At 45.3% G+C, this 20,009-nt stretch overlaps 1 protein-coding gene across 11 annotated transcripts in view; it reads right to left on the bottom strand.

The window, feature by feature from the left end:
• Window positions 1-790: 790 nt before the first annotated feature.
• Window positions 791-20,009, bottom strand: part of SMARCD3 (SWI/SNF related, matrix associated, actin dependent regulator of chromatin, subfamily d, member 3) — a 223,189-nt gene continuing 203,970 nt past the window's right edge. For all 11 annotated transcript variants that reach the window (XM_054017007.1, XM_054017008.1, XM_054017005.1 and 8 more), the window contains 3 exons: window positions 15,031-15,153; window positions 5,186-5,287; window positions 791-5,045 (listed from right to left, as the gene is read on the bottom strand). In XM_054017007.1, coding sequence (XP_053872982.1) covers window positions 4,992-5,045; window positions 5,186-5,287; window positions 15,031-15,153 — 279 coding nt within the window. In that variant the 3' untranslated portion in view covers window positions 791-4,991. The remainder of the gene's footprint in view (window positions 5,046-5,185; window positions 5,288-15,030; window positions 15,154-20,009) is intronic.

Genomic DNA, 20,009 nt, shown 5'->3' with positions numbered 1-20,009 from the left:
AATGAAAAACCCCTCACCTTTGTACTGCTGCACTCCCACGCCCTCCCATGTTTCCATTTTCTGATACAGCTTGTTCTGGGCCCACTCCCTGCCTTCAGCCCACTCCAACTTGACCTGAGTATCCCAGCAGCATTACCAGCTGGACACTGCTCCTGTCACAGAATACTAAAGATGAGGGCGCTCAGAGGCCAAGCACTCAGGGACCAAGTGGGTAGACCTACCTACACTTAGGATTTTGGGGGATTATTCAGTTCTTCAGGATTTTCATATGGTGCTCTCAGTGGTACAGCTGGAGGTGATTCAACCCCAAAGCTGCCACTGAAATAAATTAGACAAGCAATGGCAAGATGGACGCTGCCCAGAAATGCCCTTATCCCAATCCCTTTAAAGAGGTGGTGCCCAAAAAACAAATATTCACTGTGTCGAGTCTTTTTCCAATGGCAGCAAGAAACCCAAATGAATGATGACAGACATTTCTGATGGTGGCTGGGACTCAGCAGGAAAATCTGGCTTTTCAATTTCCCATTGTAGACATATGTAAACATGAGTCACAGTTTGGCCCTTCAGTTGACCTGTAAACCCCTTCTCTCCCCAACCCCACAAAAATCTCAGAGTTGTGCTTGCAATCTTCAGGCAGATACTGAAGTCCACTGAGTTGCCAGAAGGAGCAAGAAGTTGCAGAAATCTTCTGTTTGTGCTGTGTTGAAAAAATTCGCAAACAACTGTGCAATTGTTTCACAGTGGGCTTATGGAGCTTGCTTTGTTGAGAAATGTAATGCAAATGCAAAGGTTACAAAGGAACAAATTATTTATTGTTAAAAGCTTTTCTACGAATCACTCTGCATCGTACAACAAAGATATGGTGGCTACACAGTAGAGGAAATCTCGCTCTCTCTTGTCACTCTTTACCCCCCCCCCCCCCCACACACACACACAAACACACACACACGTGATGGAGTTCCATTCCTGAATAAGATTGGCAAAACTGTTTGTCATACAAGGTAAGATCTGATGGATCAGAAGCAGCTCACTGAACAACAGAGCAGTTACAAGAAAGGAGGAAGCACTCTTCAGGAAAACAGTCTGCTTTGCCCTCCCCTGCTTCCACTGCATGTGGAAGAGCATTTAACAGAAAGAAACCTGACTACAGTCTTGACTGCACAAGTATTAACAAGGGCATTCTATTGTAGGTGACTCACAAGCTGCTCCAGGACTGTGCCATCCAATGCTGCAAGGCACAATTCTAAACATGGTGCTACAATCAGTTTTGGCAGCTGGAGTGCTTTCTGCACTAGAATGGCCAATACTACGAGTTTCATCTGAACCAGTGTTAGTAATGGTGAAAAAATTTTCTACAATGTCCATAATTCAGACAAAGTTTATGACAGACTATTAGGCTGTGCCCTGCCTACCCATTTTCTAGCCTACACAGTAGTTATCAGACTGGCTGTCTCACTTGGTTATTCCACATATATATCTATACTTGGATACACACAGAGAGCATACCGAATTACATGGACTGTGCTATATCCAAATGATATTGCACTGATTAGTCTGTGCTATGATTTAATAGCACTTCGAGTGCTCTCTGCTCCATGTCTTCCCACCGCTGTATTCTGCCACCCATTTGGGGGAACTGACTAGATGGCCAAATAGGTCTTTTCATTCTGTACTTTCTAGAAAGCACTGCCTCTGAATCCTTATCCACTGTGCAAAGCAGGGATCACTAAAAGAGTGTTACAAATCTGCCAATTTCACAGTTTAACTCCAAGATGCACCTTCCTTGTCCCCATGCATTGGCACACCATGGATTCTGCACTAAACCGTTCCCAGTCATCTGCTATAGGTTCTAGTTTACACCATATATATATATAGATATGGACCTATATGCTGTTATCTACCCCCTTTCTCTGACAGATGCTAGACTTTTTTGTTGCACACTGCATAGATTTGTGTTGTCCTATAGCATCAAAATAGAATAGCCAGAAAGGATCTTTTAGTCCATGTAGGCCCTTTCCCTGCACTAGGCAGGATTTGCCTCTATCATCATCTGCTAAGAGCTTTCTCCAGAGCCTTCCTAACCTCTTCTATCCATTAAGTTTATTCAATTTAGTTTATTGTTCAAATTCTGCCATTATTACAATGCTGTTCGGCTTCTACCCAATCCTGTTCTATTGTTTCTCCCTACATACAATTTCCCTTCTTGCTTACAGTATTGGCTCAAGCTCCTGGCTGTACTGCCATAATACAAGGGACTGTTTCTCTCTTTACTTCCTCAGTAAAAGAGCAGGAGCAGGACTGTTTCTAAACGACAAAAATCAAACTCCATAATCAGTTCAGCCAAGGGAGATCGCCATCAGCCATTCCTAAGAATAATCATTGGGGAATATAATTCTGGACAACATTGGGGGAGACTCTGAGAATACAACCTCTAGCTGGATATATTCAGTGTTATCGCTAGTTAATCTATGGCATTAACATACTGTAGTGGTAAAAATATCTAAGTTGGAAGCAACAACACTGATGGTGATTCTGAATAACCTGACCAGAAAGCACAGACCTGGGGTAATAGAAATGTCCAATTAAATCCTGGACTGAGTCAGACTTGTATAAGGAAGAAAGGCTGTTGCCACTCCATCTTCTCTTATCAGTGGAGGCAGCACAGCTGGAATCTCCACACATGACCATCTGGCACCTGAAGGGGAAAATTTACCTAATCTAAAGTTCTCTGGCACATGTGCTGCATACTTATGCCCCAGCCCCTGCTCTTCCTTTCCTCACACACACACACAAACAAACAAGTTTTATTTATGTATTTCTTATTCCTGGAGACTGAACCCATCCTCTGAATGTAGCTGCTCTGTTTAACATGTACTGAAAAGAGCCTACACACTGGATAGCATGCACACAACTGATACAGCAGCCTAATAAATATGGAAGCACAGTTGCAGATAACTCACTCTGTTTCCCTTCAGAATGTTTTGCCTGTGGTCAGGTTAATGGAGTAAATGAGAGCTGAATATCTTTCACATCCCAGGAACCTTACATTCCCACTCTAGCCTTAGCTTAAGACTGCAGTACTGGAGTGGTTTTAAAATTGAAACGGTTTAGCCCAAGCATTGAGGAGTATGCTCCCCCATTTACAATAAAAGGCCTCACTATCCAGGACAAAGCAGGGATCTGTCTCACACCAAATTAATTTATAAGATAGTACTGACTGTTACATCATCACAATCCAAATTCAAACGCCCAAACAGGTCTCTGAACACAATGGTCAGAGTGAAAGCTATGATATACAAAAGCAGAGAGATATGGATGAAGAGGCATGGATGTCCCCTTCCAGAACTGGACAAAGGAAACTCAGGAGTACACCAGAAGAGGACAATTCCCCAACAGGGAAGACCTGCAAAGATGACAGAGGAGGAGATAGCAATATTAAAACAAACTACATTGTTGAGAAGAACAGTGCACTACAAACCTGAACTTATTTTTCCTTGCATGAGAGTGAAGAAAAGGATGCAAGTAGGAGTATCCCAGAAGAGGAGTTCAATTTCTCAATCATTAATATGTCATTCATTCAACTTTGGCAACTGCTTTTTGGGCTGGGAATCATGGTAGGTTATTATTACAGACTGACCTGGGAGCTACATAGATTTGGAGTTTGAAGAGTGGGCATGTGCCACTGCTCCCTACTTCTTGGCTGTTTAATAGGTTGTAATTTTCATAGCCTGGATCTCCTATACTTCTCGAGGGAAGCTGTTTTTTCTAGTTCTCAATCTCTACTGCTGGAACTTGACTGAGGCAGATAGTGCTTGTAACCCAGCAGCATCCTGAAGTACAGTTACAGATTAAATAAAGGGGTTGAAAGTTTTTTCTGGTATAGGTAGTACATCTGTGGTTGAAACATAGGGTTCATCCATGGAGTCAGAGAAGAGAAGTCACTGCAATTTTCTTACATGCTATGAAGTTGCACATCTTGGACGCTGCAGCACTTCAGTAATCAGGAGGAAATGTCTCTTGAGCACTGTTCCTAATGTTACAGCCAGCACAACATAGAAATAATGAAATCAGATACCTTACATTGTAGCCTTCCAGTAATACTAACTGTAGCTAAAGCAGTTATACACACAAAGCACCACTAGATCATTTCCACTTTCCCAGAATGCTTCATTTTGGCTCCAACCTCACCACTACTGGCTCCAGTTATGTCACTGGCAGTTTTCTTATCATAGAGGCAGTTATTTTCCTCTTAGCATGGCAAATTTGAGCATCATGATGAGTTATTGGCTTGTGTGGTGAAACAGACTTCACTCCATCTTTCACTCAATGGGATAAGGTCTTGCAGAATGAATGGTCTGACTGTACCTCTTCCTTTTAGATGTTTTGTCACTTAATGGGCAGAAATCTTTCTCTCCCATGGGGGAGGGCAGCCCCTTGGCCAGTTCCAGTTGGAATGGAAGCTGTGTTTGGGTAACTGAATGATTCCACAGCTGGAAGAGAGAACATTTTGTCCAATTTCAGGGAATTATCAGTGCAGAAAGTTGTCATAGGAGACTCTCAGATCACAGCTGAAACCATGAAGAATGAGAACCGCCTTTGTTTCTCCACATCCACAGTCTCCTGTAACATCTAGCATCCGCATCCCCCCCACCCATGAATATATGGTATAGTCCAATAAGTTTGCTGTGTAGTGTCTGAACTTTCTACTAAAACTCAATGATGCAAGTAGATGGCTGAACATTTAATCCTTATTAATATGGACACCTCAATGAGGAATAGAAATCTTGTGCCCTCTCCGGCCTGGAATGGTTTGAGACACTCACATTAGCAGGATTTTCAGGGGTCACGCTAAAGCTGGTGTTGTGACTGGTGTTGCTGATGGCAGATTCTTGTCCAGTCATTAAGCAAGTCCATGTGTAACAGTGAGCTAAGTAACACAGACGTCCACTGGCTCTAGATTCATGATGCCAATGGGAGGTTGTGAATAATGTTTATGTGTTACGCACTCCCAGAGACTGTTCCAGTTCCTGCCGGCGCTGTTGGATCTGAAAGAATAAAAATTATAGGTCTGTACAATTATGCAGATTCACATATTATCAATCAGCAGGCAGAAGGATTCCCTCTGCCCACGCCCAGTTAGCCAGCATGCATGACACAAGCAGGCTAAGTTACATTTCCTCCTTACCTTGCAGTAGAAATATCTGCTCACAGCCTCCTGGGACCAGGGCTCATGATAAAATTCAGCTCTACGCTCCTCCTCAGGGTTCCCAACCACATCAGTCATCACCTGTGGCAGAGATGCAACGATTCTTTACCATATCTCTTATAATCTGCATGTAACCCTCTAACATACCTGGCATCAAAGTGTCCCAGCAATGGCTATGCGGCTCCCTCACCAGCATTAAATTGTCAGGATCTTAACCAAAAACCCTTACTACAGTGCTGTCCTTATCTAAAATCCATATCTCTCCTGACCCCACTCCATTTCCCAACAAGGAAAGAACTGCTATGGAGAAAGTCAGTCAATTAATAAATTAGGAAAGGGGAGAAAACTGAAGGCTCAAAATTGGCCAGAAACTTGAGGTACTTTTTCAATATCGGCAAGAAAATATAAAAAGATTTGAACAACTTATGAGGAAAGAAAAATCTTTAAATGGTTGAGATTTTCAAAGCAGTGCAGGGAACTTTAAGTCATTAAAAGCAATGACCAAATCCCCTGCACTGCTTTGAAAAGCTGAGCAAATATAACTGTTGTTACAGAACAAGGCAGGGGACATTTAGTGCATTGCACAGTCACAAATGCACAGAATCTATGCTATGCCCTGGCTTGTAAATAGTTCCCTGGGAGGACCCCTTCAGTGTGCAAAACCCCCAAGGGTTTACATTTTTCCACAAGGATACGCCGCATGGCCTCAATGTCTCCTAGACTGTGCTTCCAGGCTCCAGCACTCCCGCTTCTCACCTTAAGCTTTGCCCAGCTAGTCTGGCTAAAGCACACTCTTGTTAAGAGACTTTTACCCTCTTCAGAGATCAATGCACTTCAGCAAGTATCTGCTGCAGCTCCATGCAGCCTCCTCCGAAACAGAGTAGGGTTTATTAGTCAACCGGAACACAGCATCAGGAAGTTCTTAAGTTAACACACAGAAGCAAAGGATAAGGCTATGTCCAGACTTAAAAAACTACAGTGTCACAGCTGCACCGCTGTATTTTTTTCAGTGTAGACACTTACTACAGCGATGGGAGGGGCGGGGGGGGGGTCTTCCATCACTGTATGTAATCTACCTCCCTGAGAGGTGTTAGCTAGGTCAATGGAAGAATTCTTCCATCAACCTAGTGCTCTCTACTCTGGGGATTAGGGTGTTTTAACTAAGTCTCTCCCTCAGGGGTGTGCATTTTTCACACCCCTGAGAGACATAGCTATGCTGGTGTAACTCTTCACTGTAGACCAGCCCTAGGACAGATTTTAGATTGGCCAACCTCAGGGCTCCCTTGAGCCATGCTGCTGTAGGAACCATTTGGCTTCCTTTCTCTGTCTCTGTTCCTTTGTCTTAGTCTCAGTTGAGAGCTCCTGTGTCTTTGTGAGGCCAGTTCTTAACACAGATACCTGACACCTCTTGTTTTTAAGAACATAAGAATGGCCACACTGGGTCAGACCAATGGTCCATCTAGCCCAGTATCCTGTCTTCCGACAGTGGCCAATACCAGGTGCCCCAGAGGAAATGAACAGAACAGATAATCATCAAGTGAACCATCCCATCACCCATTCCCAGCTTCTGCCAAACAGAGGCTAGGGATACCATCCCTGCCCATCCTGGCTAATAGTCATTGATGGACCTATCTTCCATGAACTAGTTCTTTTTTGAATCCTGTTATAGTCTTGGCCTTAACCACATCCTCTGGCAAAGAGTTCCACAGGCTGTCTGTGCATTGTGTGAAAAAATACTTCCTTTTGTTTGTTTTAAACCTGCTGTTTATTAATTTCATTTAGTGGCCCCTAGTTCTTGTGTTATGAGAAGGAGTAAATAACACTTCCTTATTTATTTTCTCCACACCAGTCATGATTTTATAGACCTCTATCATATCCCCCCTTAGTTGTCTCTTTTCCAAGCTGAAAAGTTCCAGTTTTATTAATCTCTCCTCATATGGCAGCCGTTCCATACCCCTAATAATTTTTGTTACTGTTTTCTGAACCTTTTCCAATTCCAATATATCTTTTTTGAGATGGGGCGACCACATCTGCACGCAGTATTCAAGATGTGGGCGTACCATTAATTTATATAGCAGCAATATGATATTTTCTGTCTTTTTATCTATCCCTTTCTTAATGATTCCCAACATTCTGTTTGCTTTTTTGACTGCTGCTGCACATTGAGCGGATGTTTTCAGAGAACTATCCACAATGACTCCAAGATCTCTTTCTTGAGTCGTAACAGTTAATTTAGACCCCGTCATTTTATATGTATAGTTGGGATTATGTTTTCCAATATGCATTACTTTGTATTTATCAACACTGAATTTCATCTGCCATTTTGTTGCCCAGTCACCCAGTTTTGAGAGATCCTTTTTTAGTTCTTTGCAGTCTGTCTGGGACTTAACTATCTTGAGTAGTTTTGTATCATCTGCAAATTTTGCCACCTCACTGTTTGCCCCTTCTTTCCAGATCATTTATGAATATGTTGAATAGGACTGGTCCCAGTACAGACCCATGGGGGACACCACTATTTATCTCTCTCCATTCTGAAAAATGACCATTTATTCCTACCCTTTGTTTCCTACCTTTTAACCAGTTACCAATCCATGAGAGGATCTTCCCTCTTATCCCATGACAGCTTACTTTGCTTAAGAGTCTTTGGTGAGGGACCTTGTCAAAGACTTTCTGAAAATCTAAATACACTATATCCACTGGATCCCCCTTGTTCACATGCTTATTGACCCCCTCAAAGAATTCTAGTAGATTGGTGAGGCATGATTTCCCTTTATAAAAACCATGTGACTCTTCCCCCAACAAATTATGTTAATCTATGTGTCTGACAATTTTGTTCTTTACTATAGTTTCAACCAGTTTGCCCGAAACTGAAGAAGTCAGGCGTACCAGCCTGTAATTGCCAGGATCACCTCTGGAGCCCTTTTTAAAAATTGGTGTCACATTATCATCCCCTAGTCCAGGTGTGGGCAAACTTTTTGGCCTGAGGTCCACATTAGGGTTCCGAAAGCGTATGGAGGGCAGGTGTAGTGTATTAAATTGCTCCCCGTAGGAATGTGATACTTACGGTGTGCTACTTACGGCTGCCAGGCCTGGTGCTCTGAGCGGCATGGTAAGGGGGCGGGGAGCAGGGGGGTTGGCTAAGGGGCAGAGGGTCCCGGGGGGCATCAGGGGAGAGGGAACAGGGGCAGTTGTATAGGCGTGGGAGTCCCGAGGGGCCTGTCAGGGGGCGGGGGTGTGGATAGGGGTCAGGGCAGTCAGGGGACAGGAAGCGGGGGGGGTTGGATGGGGGGGTGGGGTCACAGGGAGCGGTTAGGGGCAGGGGGTCCTGGGGGGGCAATCAGGGGACCAGGGGTGGTTGGATGGGTCGGAAGTTCTGAGGGGGGGCAGTCAGGGGTCAGGAAGTGGGAGGGGCGGATAGGGGACGGGGACCTTCCCTACGGTGTAGTGTATTAAATTGCTCCCCATAGGAATGTGCTACTTACAGTGTACTACTTACGGCTGCCAGTCCTGGTGCTCTGTAAGTAGCACATTCCTATGGGAGCAATTTAATACACTACACCTGGTGGCTCTTGCAGTCCCGCTGTCCGGCAGGAGCTCGCAGCCCCACCGCCCAGAGTGCTGGCAGCACGGCGAGCTGAGGCTGTGGGGGAGGGGCTGGGGGCTAGCCTCCCCAGCCAGAAGCTCAAGGGCCGGGCAGGACGGTCCCATGGGCAGGATATGGCCCATGGGCCATAGTTTGGCCACCTTTGCCCTAGTCATTTGTTACAGAAGCTGATTTAAATGATATTACAGACTAGAGTTAGTAGTTCTGCAATTTCACATTTGCAGAACTCTTGGGTGAAAACCATCTGGTCCTGGTGACTTATTACTGTTTAGTTTTTCAATTTGTTCCAAAAACCTCCTCTAATGACACCTCAATCTGGGACCGTTCCTCAGATTTGTCACCTAAAAAGAATAGCTCAGGTTTGGGAATCTCCCTCACATCCTCAGCCGGATATAGCCATGCTGTGTTCACATGTTCTGTAGTTGGTGTTAATCTTTGGTCACTGGGGTTTTAGTTATCACTATAAGATCTTCTATTGCGATGAGTTGGTTCTAGCCAGTCCTTAATGACCCAGTCATATCACCCCAGTCAGTTACATGACTCACACACCTCATATCTCCTGCTCTTTACACTCAGTGCAAGGGAAACTGAGGTGGACACTGGAATCATAAAAATATCATCAAGTTTCCCACATTGTCACATTTCTTGTCCCTTCAAGACCAAACTGAGCAGGGGCACTTTAACCAGTCACCTGGGGAAGGTTGAGCCAACTACTGTTATCCACAGATGGCAAACCAATTTCCCATCCCCTTGGTAGCTGTCCTACCAGGCACTTTCAAGATTCTTACAGCATGTGGTAGGATGGTTGTGAGTAGCCCAGGTTGGGAACTACAGCAGCAAAGCACTGTGAGGCACCCTGGTTTACAGGGCTGGCAGTGACACAGTCCCTCACTGGTCTAAATTGCACCCCAGAACATGATATTCTTATACAAAATATATGGCAACAATATTAAAAAATCCTCTCAACAATCCAAAGAATGTAAATGACCTTCTAAAGTAATTGACATAAATAAGGTTTCAGAGTAGCAGCCGTGTTAGTCTGTATCCGCAAAAAGAACAGGAGTACTTGTGGCACCTTAGAGACTAACAAATTTATTTGAACATAAGCTTTTGTGGGCTACAGCCCACTTCATCAGATGCATAGAATGGAACATATAGTAAGAAGATATATATATACATACAGAGAATATGAAAAGGTGGAAGTTGCCCTACCAATTCTAAGAGGCTAATTAATTAAGGTGGGCTATTATCAGCAGGAGAAAAAAACTTTTATAGTGATAATCAAGATGGCCCATTTCAGACAGTTGACAAAAAGGTGTAAGGATACTTAACATGGAGAAATAGATTCAATTTGTGTAATGACCCAGCCACTCCCAGTCTCTATTCAAGCCAAAGTTAATGGTATCTAGTTTGCATATTAATTCAAGTTCAGCAGTTTCTTATTGGAGTCTGTTTTTGAAGCTTTTCTGTTGCAAAATTGCCACCTTTAAGTCTGTTACTGAGTGACCAGAGAGGCTGAAGTGTTCTCCTACTGGTTTTTGAATGTTATGATTCCTGATGTCAGATTTGTGTCCATTTAGTCTTTTGCGTAGAGACTGTCTGGCAGGAACGCATATAGGAGATATGGAAGTAGGAACGCATCTGCGGTGTAGCCTGGGCTGTGATTCAGGAAACAGCAGAATAGCTGACACTTCCTGTTGCTACGTGTGCTGAACAGGTTTATTTGGAGAAAGCCCCAGAGATGGAATATTGAGCTTCCGGCCGGAGGGACCACTTGTGCCGTGAAAAGAGTGGCTGAGGCTGTCCGCCAGCTTGTTCTGTATCCCAGGGAGATGAGATGCTTACAGGTGTATCGAGTGCTCTACACAGAAGTCCCACAGCATGAGGGCTTCCTGGCACAGGGGAGAGGAGCGTACATCTCCCTGATATATGGATTCTGAAAGCCTGGCACACCAGGCACGCCGCTCTCAGTTCTCTGACATTGATATGCAGAGAGAGGTCTACCCAAGACCAGAGGCCTTGTGTCCTGAGATCTCCCAAATGTGCCCCCCATCCCAGATCTGACACATCTATCACTAATGAGAGGGATGGCTGGGGGCTGGTGAAGGGTACTCCTGCACAAACTACCTGTGGGTCGAGCCACCACAGGAGGGAGTTTAGTATTGGGCGAGGCAGGGTTACAGTTCTGTCCAAAGTGTCTCAAACTGGTCGATATACTGATGCTAGCCATGACTGGAGCAGGCGAAGCCTGAGTATGGCATGCTGTACTACGTAGGTACAAGGGCCGTATGCCCCAGAAGTTTCAGGCAGTTCCTTGCTGTAGTGGTGGGGAACTGCCTGAGGCCCCATATGATGTCGCCCAGTGACCGAAATCTGGCTTCTGGGAGGTATGCCCTGGCTTGAGTCAAGTCTAGCACCGCCCCTATCCTCTATCTTCTGCACCGGGGACAGTATCAATTTGGCCTCGTTTAGAAGGAGACCCAGTTTGACGAACGTCCTTCTTATGAAGCCGACCTTCTCTTCCATTTGAGATCTGGAGTGGCCTTTGATCAGCCAGTTGTCGAGGTACAGTAAGGCTGGTATGTGGGCCGAGGGCGGGGTATAAAGGTCCAGTGACTGGAGAGTGGCACAAGAGTCTTTGTGGGAATGCAAAAACTCATCCATTTTGTCACTGAACAACTTGTGGTTGTCGAAGGGGAAGTCCTCATGGGTGGTCTGGACCTGTTTTGGGAAGCTGCTAGACTGGAGCCAGGGAGTCCTGAAAAAGGATGACTCCAGATGCCAGCAAGTGGGATGCCGTATCGGCAGCATCAACCGTGGCCTGGAGAGCCACCTTGGCCACCAACTTACCCTCATCTAGGAGATGTTGGAAGTCCTGCTGTTTCTCTTGGGGGAGGAAGACCTGGAAGTCCACAAGGTTGGAGTATGAAAGGAAGTCATACTTGGCCAGGATGACCTAGTAGCTGGCAGTGTGGAATTGGAGGCCAGCGGAGGAGTAAACCTTGCGGCCCAGGAGGTCCAACTTCTTGGTAGCCTGATCAGGGGCTGTGGACTGCAGGTGGTGCTGGCAGGTGTGCTTGGTCACGGCTTGGACCACCAGCGAGTTGTGAGGCAGGTGGGTGAAAAGAAAGTCCCTGCCCTTGGAGGGCACGAAGTATTGGTGTTCCACCTGCTTTAGTGTAGAGGCATAGGAGGCTGGAGAGTGCCAAACAGTCTGGGCCAGTTGCAGGAGGGCATCATGGATAGAGAGGGCAGTACATGAGAGTCCACGGGATTGTAGGATGTCCAGGAATTAATCCTGTGGGTCCTGGACATCTTCGACAGGCAGATTGAGGGCCATGGCCATACGTCGAAGTAAGTCCTAGTACTGCACATGGTCAGCAGGGAGAGAGAGAGTGGGAGGAATGATGACATCGTCTGAAGACAAGGAGGTGCCTGTATAGACTGGAGGTAGCAAAGATACCACCAGTACCGTCGAAGTGGGGATGGCTGGAGGTTCCTTGAAGACAGAGGGAGGGGCTGTGTGTTACGGAGATGGTTGGTGCTGTGAGCGAGATGGCATCCCACGCTCATGGCAGGGGTTCCAGGCTGCCCAGTAGGGCCAGGCGTAGGGGTTGCCAGGCAACAGCGGCACCCGCAGGCAGTGGAACCATGGGTTGGCCAGCAGAGCATACACCAGAGGGTATGGTTGGCACCAAGGGTCCAGGCTTTAGGACCATGCAGGTGAAAAGGTGGGGTCTGGTAGGCAGGACCGCTCGGAATTGGACGACAGGTCTGGTAGGGATAGAGCCATTGGGACTGTCAGTGCAGGAAAGGTGGGATGGTCCAGGAGCAACAGAGGCACACCTGTGGAAAGGCCTGGGGGAGAAGTGTGGAGCAAAGTGAGAGGCTGGAGCAGGAGCAGCTCGTCCGTGGGAGATGGTAGGCGGAGAGCAACTGGAGGCCTGGAGTGGGCAGGGGAGCCTGCACAGAACAGCATGAGCTCAGCTGTTGGTGTGAGGGGGGACAAATGTCCCGGTGTGCACAGCACCGAGCGGACAAGTCCGGATGGGCATGACGGAGTTGACAGAGGCAGGGGCGATGGTGGTGGGCCAGTCACCATGTCTGGTGGTGGTGCTGGTGGAGGGCGGTGCTTGAACTTGTGCTCAGAGCGAGACTTCTTCGGAGCAGGAACATCCGGGTCAGCATACAACTTCTCAGCCGACCTGGCACAGCTTGTGGCGGCAACATTGCATTTGGGGGCAGTCCCTGTCGGGGAACCACTCTTGTGCCCACTCTTGTGCTTCTTATGTGCACGGTGGGCTTTTGGCAGGTGCACTGGTGCCATCAATGCCAGTCAGGAAGGGCGTGGGGAGGTGCTCACTGCCAGTGTTGAATGTCATTCCAGAGGATCAGTGAGTCCCGAAGCCAGGAGTGCATGTGCTTGCGGAGGCAGAGTTCTCTGGCCTCCCACGTGCGCGGCGGGAATGATCAGCAGATGGAGCAGCAGGCAGCGACGTGAACCTCACCAAAGCAATAAAGACAATGCTGGTGCTCGTCACTCACAGAGAAGTAGCATGGACACGAAGCACAGTGTTTTAATCCTACTGCCAGGCCATAGTCCCCGGGCAGGGGGGGAGTCCCCAGAGGGGAGAAGTCCAACAGAAAACTAACTAACTGATGATGAACAAACGGACAACAAACAACTAAAATTAGAAGAAAACTATGTACAACGAACAGAAGCAATTCTCTTAGCAAGCTAAGAGCACTGAGGAACTGGGGTTGCGACTCTGGCCACGTGGCAATAAGAGGGAACTGGAGTGATGTCGACTCGCACAGCCTCTTAAAGCCTCGGATGCGCCAAGCAGCGATGCACGTTCCATGTGCAGGTCAATGGACACTACTATTAACAGTTCTTGCTGTTCCTGCCACGTGCATGCTCACCCATGTTTAGAATCCACATAGGGACCATCACTTGAACAAGAATTAGAGTTTCCATTTGTTTAATGCTCATTTTTAAATGTGCTGTTCTTGTCACATATTTTGTATAAGGGTTCTCTTATTTCTCTTTGTGTTTGGTCTAATTTTACATTGTAAATTCTTCAGCCATTGGGCTACTTCTTTTACACATTTAGTGAGGTGCATAGCAGTTTTGGGTGAGACATAAATAATTATTGTTATTTATTGTAGCCATATTACATTTCATTTAAAGTTTTTTTGGAGGTAAGATAGTGGTTTACCATAGCATACAGTGTAATAATCTAACTAGTAATTGAAAATCCTACCTAAGTACAATGTGGGAAGTTAGTATTACTCAAAAAAAAAGACTGAAATTTCTCAGTTACTGATTTTTGAATATTTAAACTGGCATCTTCAATATCGCAGTAATAGGGCTTGGCATTCAATCTCCTTTTTTATTGTTTTAAGGAAATTAAAATCAAGCAAAAGTTATATTGAGACACTGTGGGATTGTGTAGCTGTGTTTTGTACAACTTCATAGGATTTAATTTCATAGCCAGAGGGCCCCAGCTCAGCCCTACACCCCAAACTCATCATCTAATCACAGCAGTTTAGTTATCAACTCCACGCAGACAAGTCAAATATACATCTGCATTCAGGACTTCTGCAAGGAAGGGAAAGTGTCTTTATTTGTTTCTGTGAACCATTATTATTCATTATTCTACTGCAGTAAAACCTAGAGTTCCCAGTCAAGGATCAAAACTTCATTGTGTTGGGTGCTATAGTCATGAAATAAAAGGCAGTCCCTGGCCAAGGCGAAAACACAATAGGTGGACAAAATAAACAGTGTTTTTCATTAAAAACAGTAGTCAGACTTGCCCTCTAACTAGTCATTATCACCTGGCAGTTTTTTGTATACATCAAGGCAAAGGTGAGTCTTAAAGGGGGATTTGTATGGCAAAGCACCTACCATGCTCTTAGGTGCTCAAAATCGCAAATAAAATACTTTACCAATTTTTTAGTAAAGCTACATGGATCAGATCTGTTCAAAAATATTTGTTAAAACCTTTGTGAACTACAAACACTTCTCTCACATGACAATTTTTCTAAAAGATCTGCTCTAGGAATTATTTTGGGGACGTTCTATCGCCTGTGTTATACAGGAAGCCAAACTAGATGATCACAATGGTCCCTTCTGTCCTTGGAATCTACGAATCTGAAAAATGCACAGCTCAAGCCCGTGCTCCACTGCCTCCTCTTCCCACCCTGAACCCCGGCTCACCTTGAGATCCCTGCTCTGGGATCGGAGAAGGTCTTGAATGTATCCTTTGGGATCTTTGGAGAAACTCAGCATGAAATCACGTTGTATCTTTAGCTGGTTTATAGATTCGATTGTCTCATGAATCTGAAAAGTAGGAGAAATAATATGGACGTTCTTGTATTTACGTGTCCCCAAGCCACAGTGAGTCTGAGTTTATCCTCTTCAGCCCATCTGTAATTCATATGAAACACAGAACTGTCATTTTGACAAATTACAGTTATTAAGGATCCCAAGGCATCTTTCCCACGAATAAGCATGTTAACTCTGATATCTTGGCCATGTTCTGCTTTCCTGACTACTCGTACACTTCACCTAGATACAGAATTCTTCTTCACATCCTGCCCTAAACTGTTGGATAGCGTGAGGCATGCACTGTCAAAGAGCTAACTTATTTCACTGGAGGATGCAGTGATTCCTGTGTACACTGCACGAGTTTGCTAAGTCTGTAAGATATTTTGGGATCTTTCTGGATGAAAGATGCTGTATAAATATGTAATTAGAATTGTTTCTATTAAAACAAAGCAACAAATATAGGCACTGATGCAGGAAAACACTAAAGCACAAGGGGCCACAACAGTGGTACCCTTAACTCACCCAACAATATTGTTAATCTATCCAACCACACACTTAGCCCAGCAGAAGAGTCTGTCCTATCTCGGGGCCTCTCCTTCTGCCCCACCACCCCCACGAACATGATACAGTTCTGCAGTGACCTAGAATCCTACTTTTGCCATCTCCGACTCGAGGAATATTTCCAATACACCACTGAACAGCACACTAACCCACAGAAACCTTCCTACCAATGCTACAAAAAGAAGGATTCTGCGTGGACTCCTCCTGAAGGTTGAAACAACAGACTGGACTTCTACATAAAGTGCTTCCGCCAATGTGCATGGGCTGAAATTATGGAAAAGTAGCATGACTTGCCCCATAACCTCAGCCGTGCAGAACACAACACCATCTACAGCCTCAGAAACAACTCTGACATTATAATCAAAAAGGCTGACAAAGGAGGTGCTGTCGTCGTCATGAATAGGTTGGAATATGAACGAGAGGCTGGTAGGCAACTCTCGGGTCATTACCCTCTGATTCCACTGAGGGGTACCAAAAGAAACTGCACCATCTGCTCAAGAAACTCCCGGAAGAAGCACAGGAACAAATCTACACCACCCCTAGAGTCCCGACCAGGGGTATTCTATCTGCTACCCAAGATCCATAAACCTGGGAATTCTGGATGCCCCATCATCTCAGGCATTGGTACACTGACAGCAGGATTGTCTGGTTATGTGGACTCTCTCCTCAGGCCCTACGCTACCAGCACTCCCAGCTATCTTTGAGACACCACTGACTTCCTGAGGAAACTACAATCCATTGGTGATCCTCCAGAAAAAAACATGCTAGCCACTATGGATGTAGAAGCTCTCTACACCAACATTCCACACAAAGATGGACTACAAGCCGTCAGGAATGGTATCCCTGATAATGTCATACCAAACCTGGTAGCTGAACTTTGTGACTTTGTCCTCACCCACAACTATTTCAGATTTGGGGACAATTTATACCTTCAAGTCAGTGGCACTGCTATGGTTACCCGCATGGCCCCACAGTATGCCAACATTTTTATGTCTGTCTTAGAACAACGCTTCCTCAGCTCTCGTCCCCTAGCACCCCTCCTCTACTCGTGCTACATTGATGACATCTTCATCATCTGGACCCATGGGAAGGAGGCCCTTGAGGAATTCCACCAGGATTTCAACAATTTCCACCCCACCATCAACCTCAGCTTGGAGCAGTCCACACAAGAGAACCACTTCCTGGACATTACAGTGCTAATAAGTGATGGTCACATAAACACCATCCTATACTGGAAACCTACTGACCGCTATACTTACCTACATGCCTCCAGCTTTCAACCAGACCACATCACACGATCCATTGTGTACAGCCAAGCTCTAAGATACAAACGCATTTGCTCCAATCCCTCAGACAGAGACAAACACCTACAGGATCTCTATCAAGCGTTCTTAAAACTATAATACCAACCTGGTGAAGTGAAAAAACAGTTTGACAGAGCCAGAAGAGTACCCAGAAGTCACCTACTACAGGACAGGCCAACAAAGAAAGTAACAGAACGCCACTAGCCATCACCTACAGCCCCCAACTAAAACCTCTCGAGCGCATCATCAAGGACCTACAACCTATCCTGAGGGAGGATCCCTCACTCTCACAGACCATGGGAGACAGGCCAGTCCTCGCTTACAGACAGCCCCGCAACCTGAAGCAAATACTCACCAGCAACTACATACCACAGAACAAAAACACTAAGCCAGGAACCAATCCCTGCAACAAACCCCGTTGCCAACTCTGTCTGCATATCTATTCAAGGGACACCATCACAGGACCTAATCACATCAGCCACACCATCAGGGACTCATTCATCTGCACATCTACCATCATGTGCCAGCAATGCCCCTCTGCCATGTACATTAGCCAAACCGGACAGTCTCTACGCAAAAGAATAAATGGACACAAATCAGACATCAAGAATTGTAACATTCAAAAATCAGTAGGAGAGCACTTCAATCTCCCTGGACACTCAAAAACAGACTTAAAAGTGGCAATTCTTCAACAAAAATACTTCAAAAACAGACTTCAATGAGAAACTGCAGAACTGGAATTAATTTGCAAACTAGACACCATCAAATTAGGCCTGAATAAAGACTGGGCTTATTTAGTCTGCAGAAGAGAAGAGTGAGGGGGGATTTGACAGCAGCCTTCAACTATCTGAAGGGGGGTTCCAAAGAGGATGGAGCTAGGCTGTTCTCAGTGGTGGCAGATGACAGAACAAGGAGCAATGGTCTCAAGTTGCAGTGGGGGAGGTCTAGGTTGGCTATTAGGAAACACTATTTCACTAGGAGGATGGTGAAGCACTGGAATGGGTTACCTAGGGAGGTGGTTGAATCTCCATCCTTAGAGGTTTTTAAGGCCCGGCTTGACAAAGCCTTGGCTGGGATGATTTAGTTGGTGTTGGTCCTGCTTTGAGCAAGGGATTGGGCTCCTGAGGTCTCTTCCAACCCTAATATTCTATGATTCTATGACTGGGAGTGGCTGGGTCACTACAAAAAGCAATTTTCCCTCTGTTGATACTCACACCTTCTTGTCAACTGTTGAAAACAGGCCACTTCCACCTTGATTAAATTGGCCTCGTTAGCACTGACCCCCCATTTGGTAAGGCAATTCCCATCTTTTCATGTGCTGTAATATATATATACTGCTTACTGTATTTTTCACTCCATGCATCTGATGAAGTGGGTTTTAGCCCACGAAAACTTATGCCCAAATACATTTGTTAGTCTCTAAGGTGCCACAAGGATTCCTTGTTGTTTTTACTAAAGCAAATGTTAAACTTGAAGCATGACCTTGAGTGGCACTGACTTTAGTGGATCTAAAGAATATGTTCAATTGTTTCCTGAATCTGGTCTACAGAGAGCAAAAAATTACATAAACATATATATGGGCCAATCCCTGCCTCTGTGCTTGCATGGGCAGGCCTATTGAAGCCAACAAGACTACTCATACAAGAAGAACAGGATAGTGGAGCAAGGAGCAATCAGCAGCATTGGAAGTTTATAAAGAACTCATTGTATAAACATTGTTCAAAAACGAGATTGTTTTTCTGATCCAATTACAAAATTAGTAAAGGAAGCGAAAACATTAACTGTGATATAGCAGAATTTCAGGAAGCATGATACATTCATTTAAAGTGGGCTTGGCTGGCCATAGGAAAGTGGCTGAAGAAACAAATAATAAGGGCACTGAATGCTGCTTTCCCTACCAAAATCACTGTCCTTTTGCACTTTTTTCATGATGCTCATCATATGCGAGTCACTGTGACATGAAAGAAATTCAAGCCTGGATGCAGAATATCTCTGTTATTTTTCAATACTACATTTGGAAGCAGAGGTAAAGTGTCAGTCTGGGAGTTGACAGGTTCAGGAGGTCTGGAAACCTAAAATGTCTCAGCCAGACTCGGGCTCTGAAGATCATCCTGTTTGACCTTGTAGAGCACTCTAGGAATCATAGGGAAAGGGGGTAGGCATACACCTTTGGAAGAGAACATCTGACACTTCCTGTCTTCTATCGTGCACAGGTCCACTAGAGGGTGGCCTCATCTGAGAAGATGTTCTGAAGAATGGTATTGTTGATTTCCTATTCACAATTGGGGGAGAAGTATCTGCTAAGATTGTGTGCTAAAGTGTTCTACATACTAAGTAAATGTACAGCTGATAGAAAGTTCTAATATCTGTTGCGCTAGTTTCAGTCTGATGGCTTCCTGGCAGAGAGGGAAAAAACCTCGTCATCCAAGACTATGGTGGTCATGTTTTCAGTCATTATTTGGATTGTCTGTTCCTTGATTTATTGGAGAATGGATTTGAATGCTTTGAACACAGCTCTGATCTCCAGAAGACGGATGTGCATTTTTGTTTTCATTGCAGTCCATAGGTCTTGTACACCAAGGTCTTCCATGCACATTTCCCAACCCAGAAGTAAAGCATCTGTTACTAAGGTCCTGGATGGGAGAAAGGGGCAGAAGGAGACCCCTCTGCGGGCATTTGCGAGGTCCTTCCATAATTTCAGGTATGACATGAGTAGAGGGAACTCACAGAGAGGCATGTCTAGATGACGTCTGGTGAGTTTGTAAACCTATCTCAACCAACCTCACATGCAATTGAAGTGAATGTGTCACAAAGGTACAGGAGGCCACATGACCAAGAGTGGTGAGACACATCCTTACACATCCGTATCTGGGTTTGATTCTAACTGTAGAACTGGTGCCAGCAAGTTCTTGAACCTGTCCTGAGGGAGGTAGGGCATGGATCTTGTAGAGTCCAGGATCACACTGATGAATCTGATTCACTGGACTGGGGAAGAAATGAGGC

This window comes from Malaclemys terrapin, chromosome 2, assembly GCF_027887155.1.
Source record: "Malaclemys terrapin pileata isolate rMalTer1 chromosome 2, rMalTer1.hap1, whole genome shotgun sequence".
NCBI classification, from domain to species: domain Eukaryota; kingdom Metazoa; phylum Chordata; order Testudines; family Emydidae; genus Malaclemys; species Malaclemys terrapin.
Note: the sequence above shows the minus strand (reverse complement) of the source record. Positions and strands in the feature narration are given on the sequence as shown.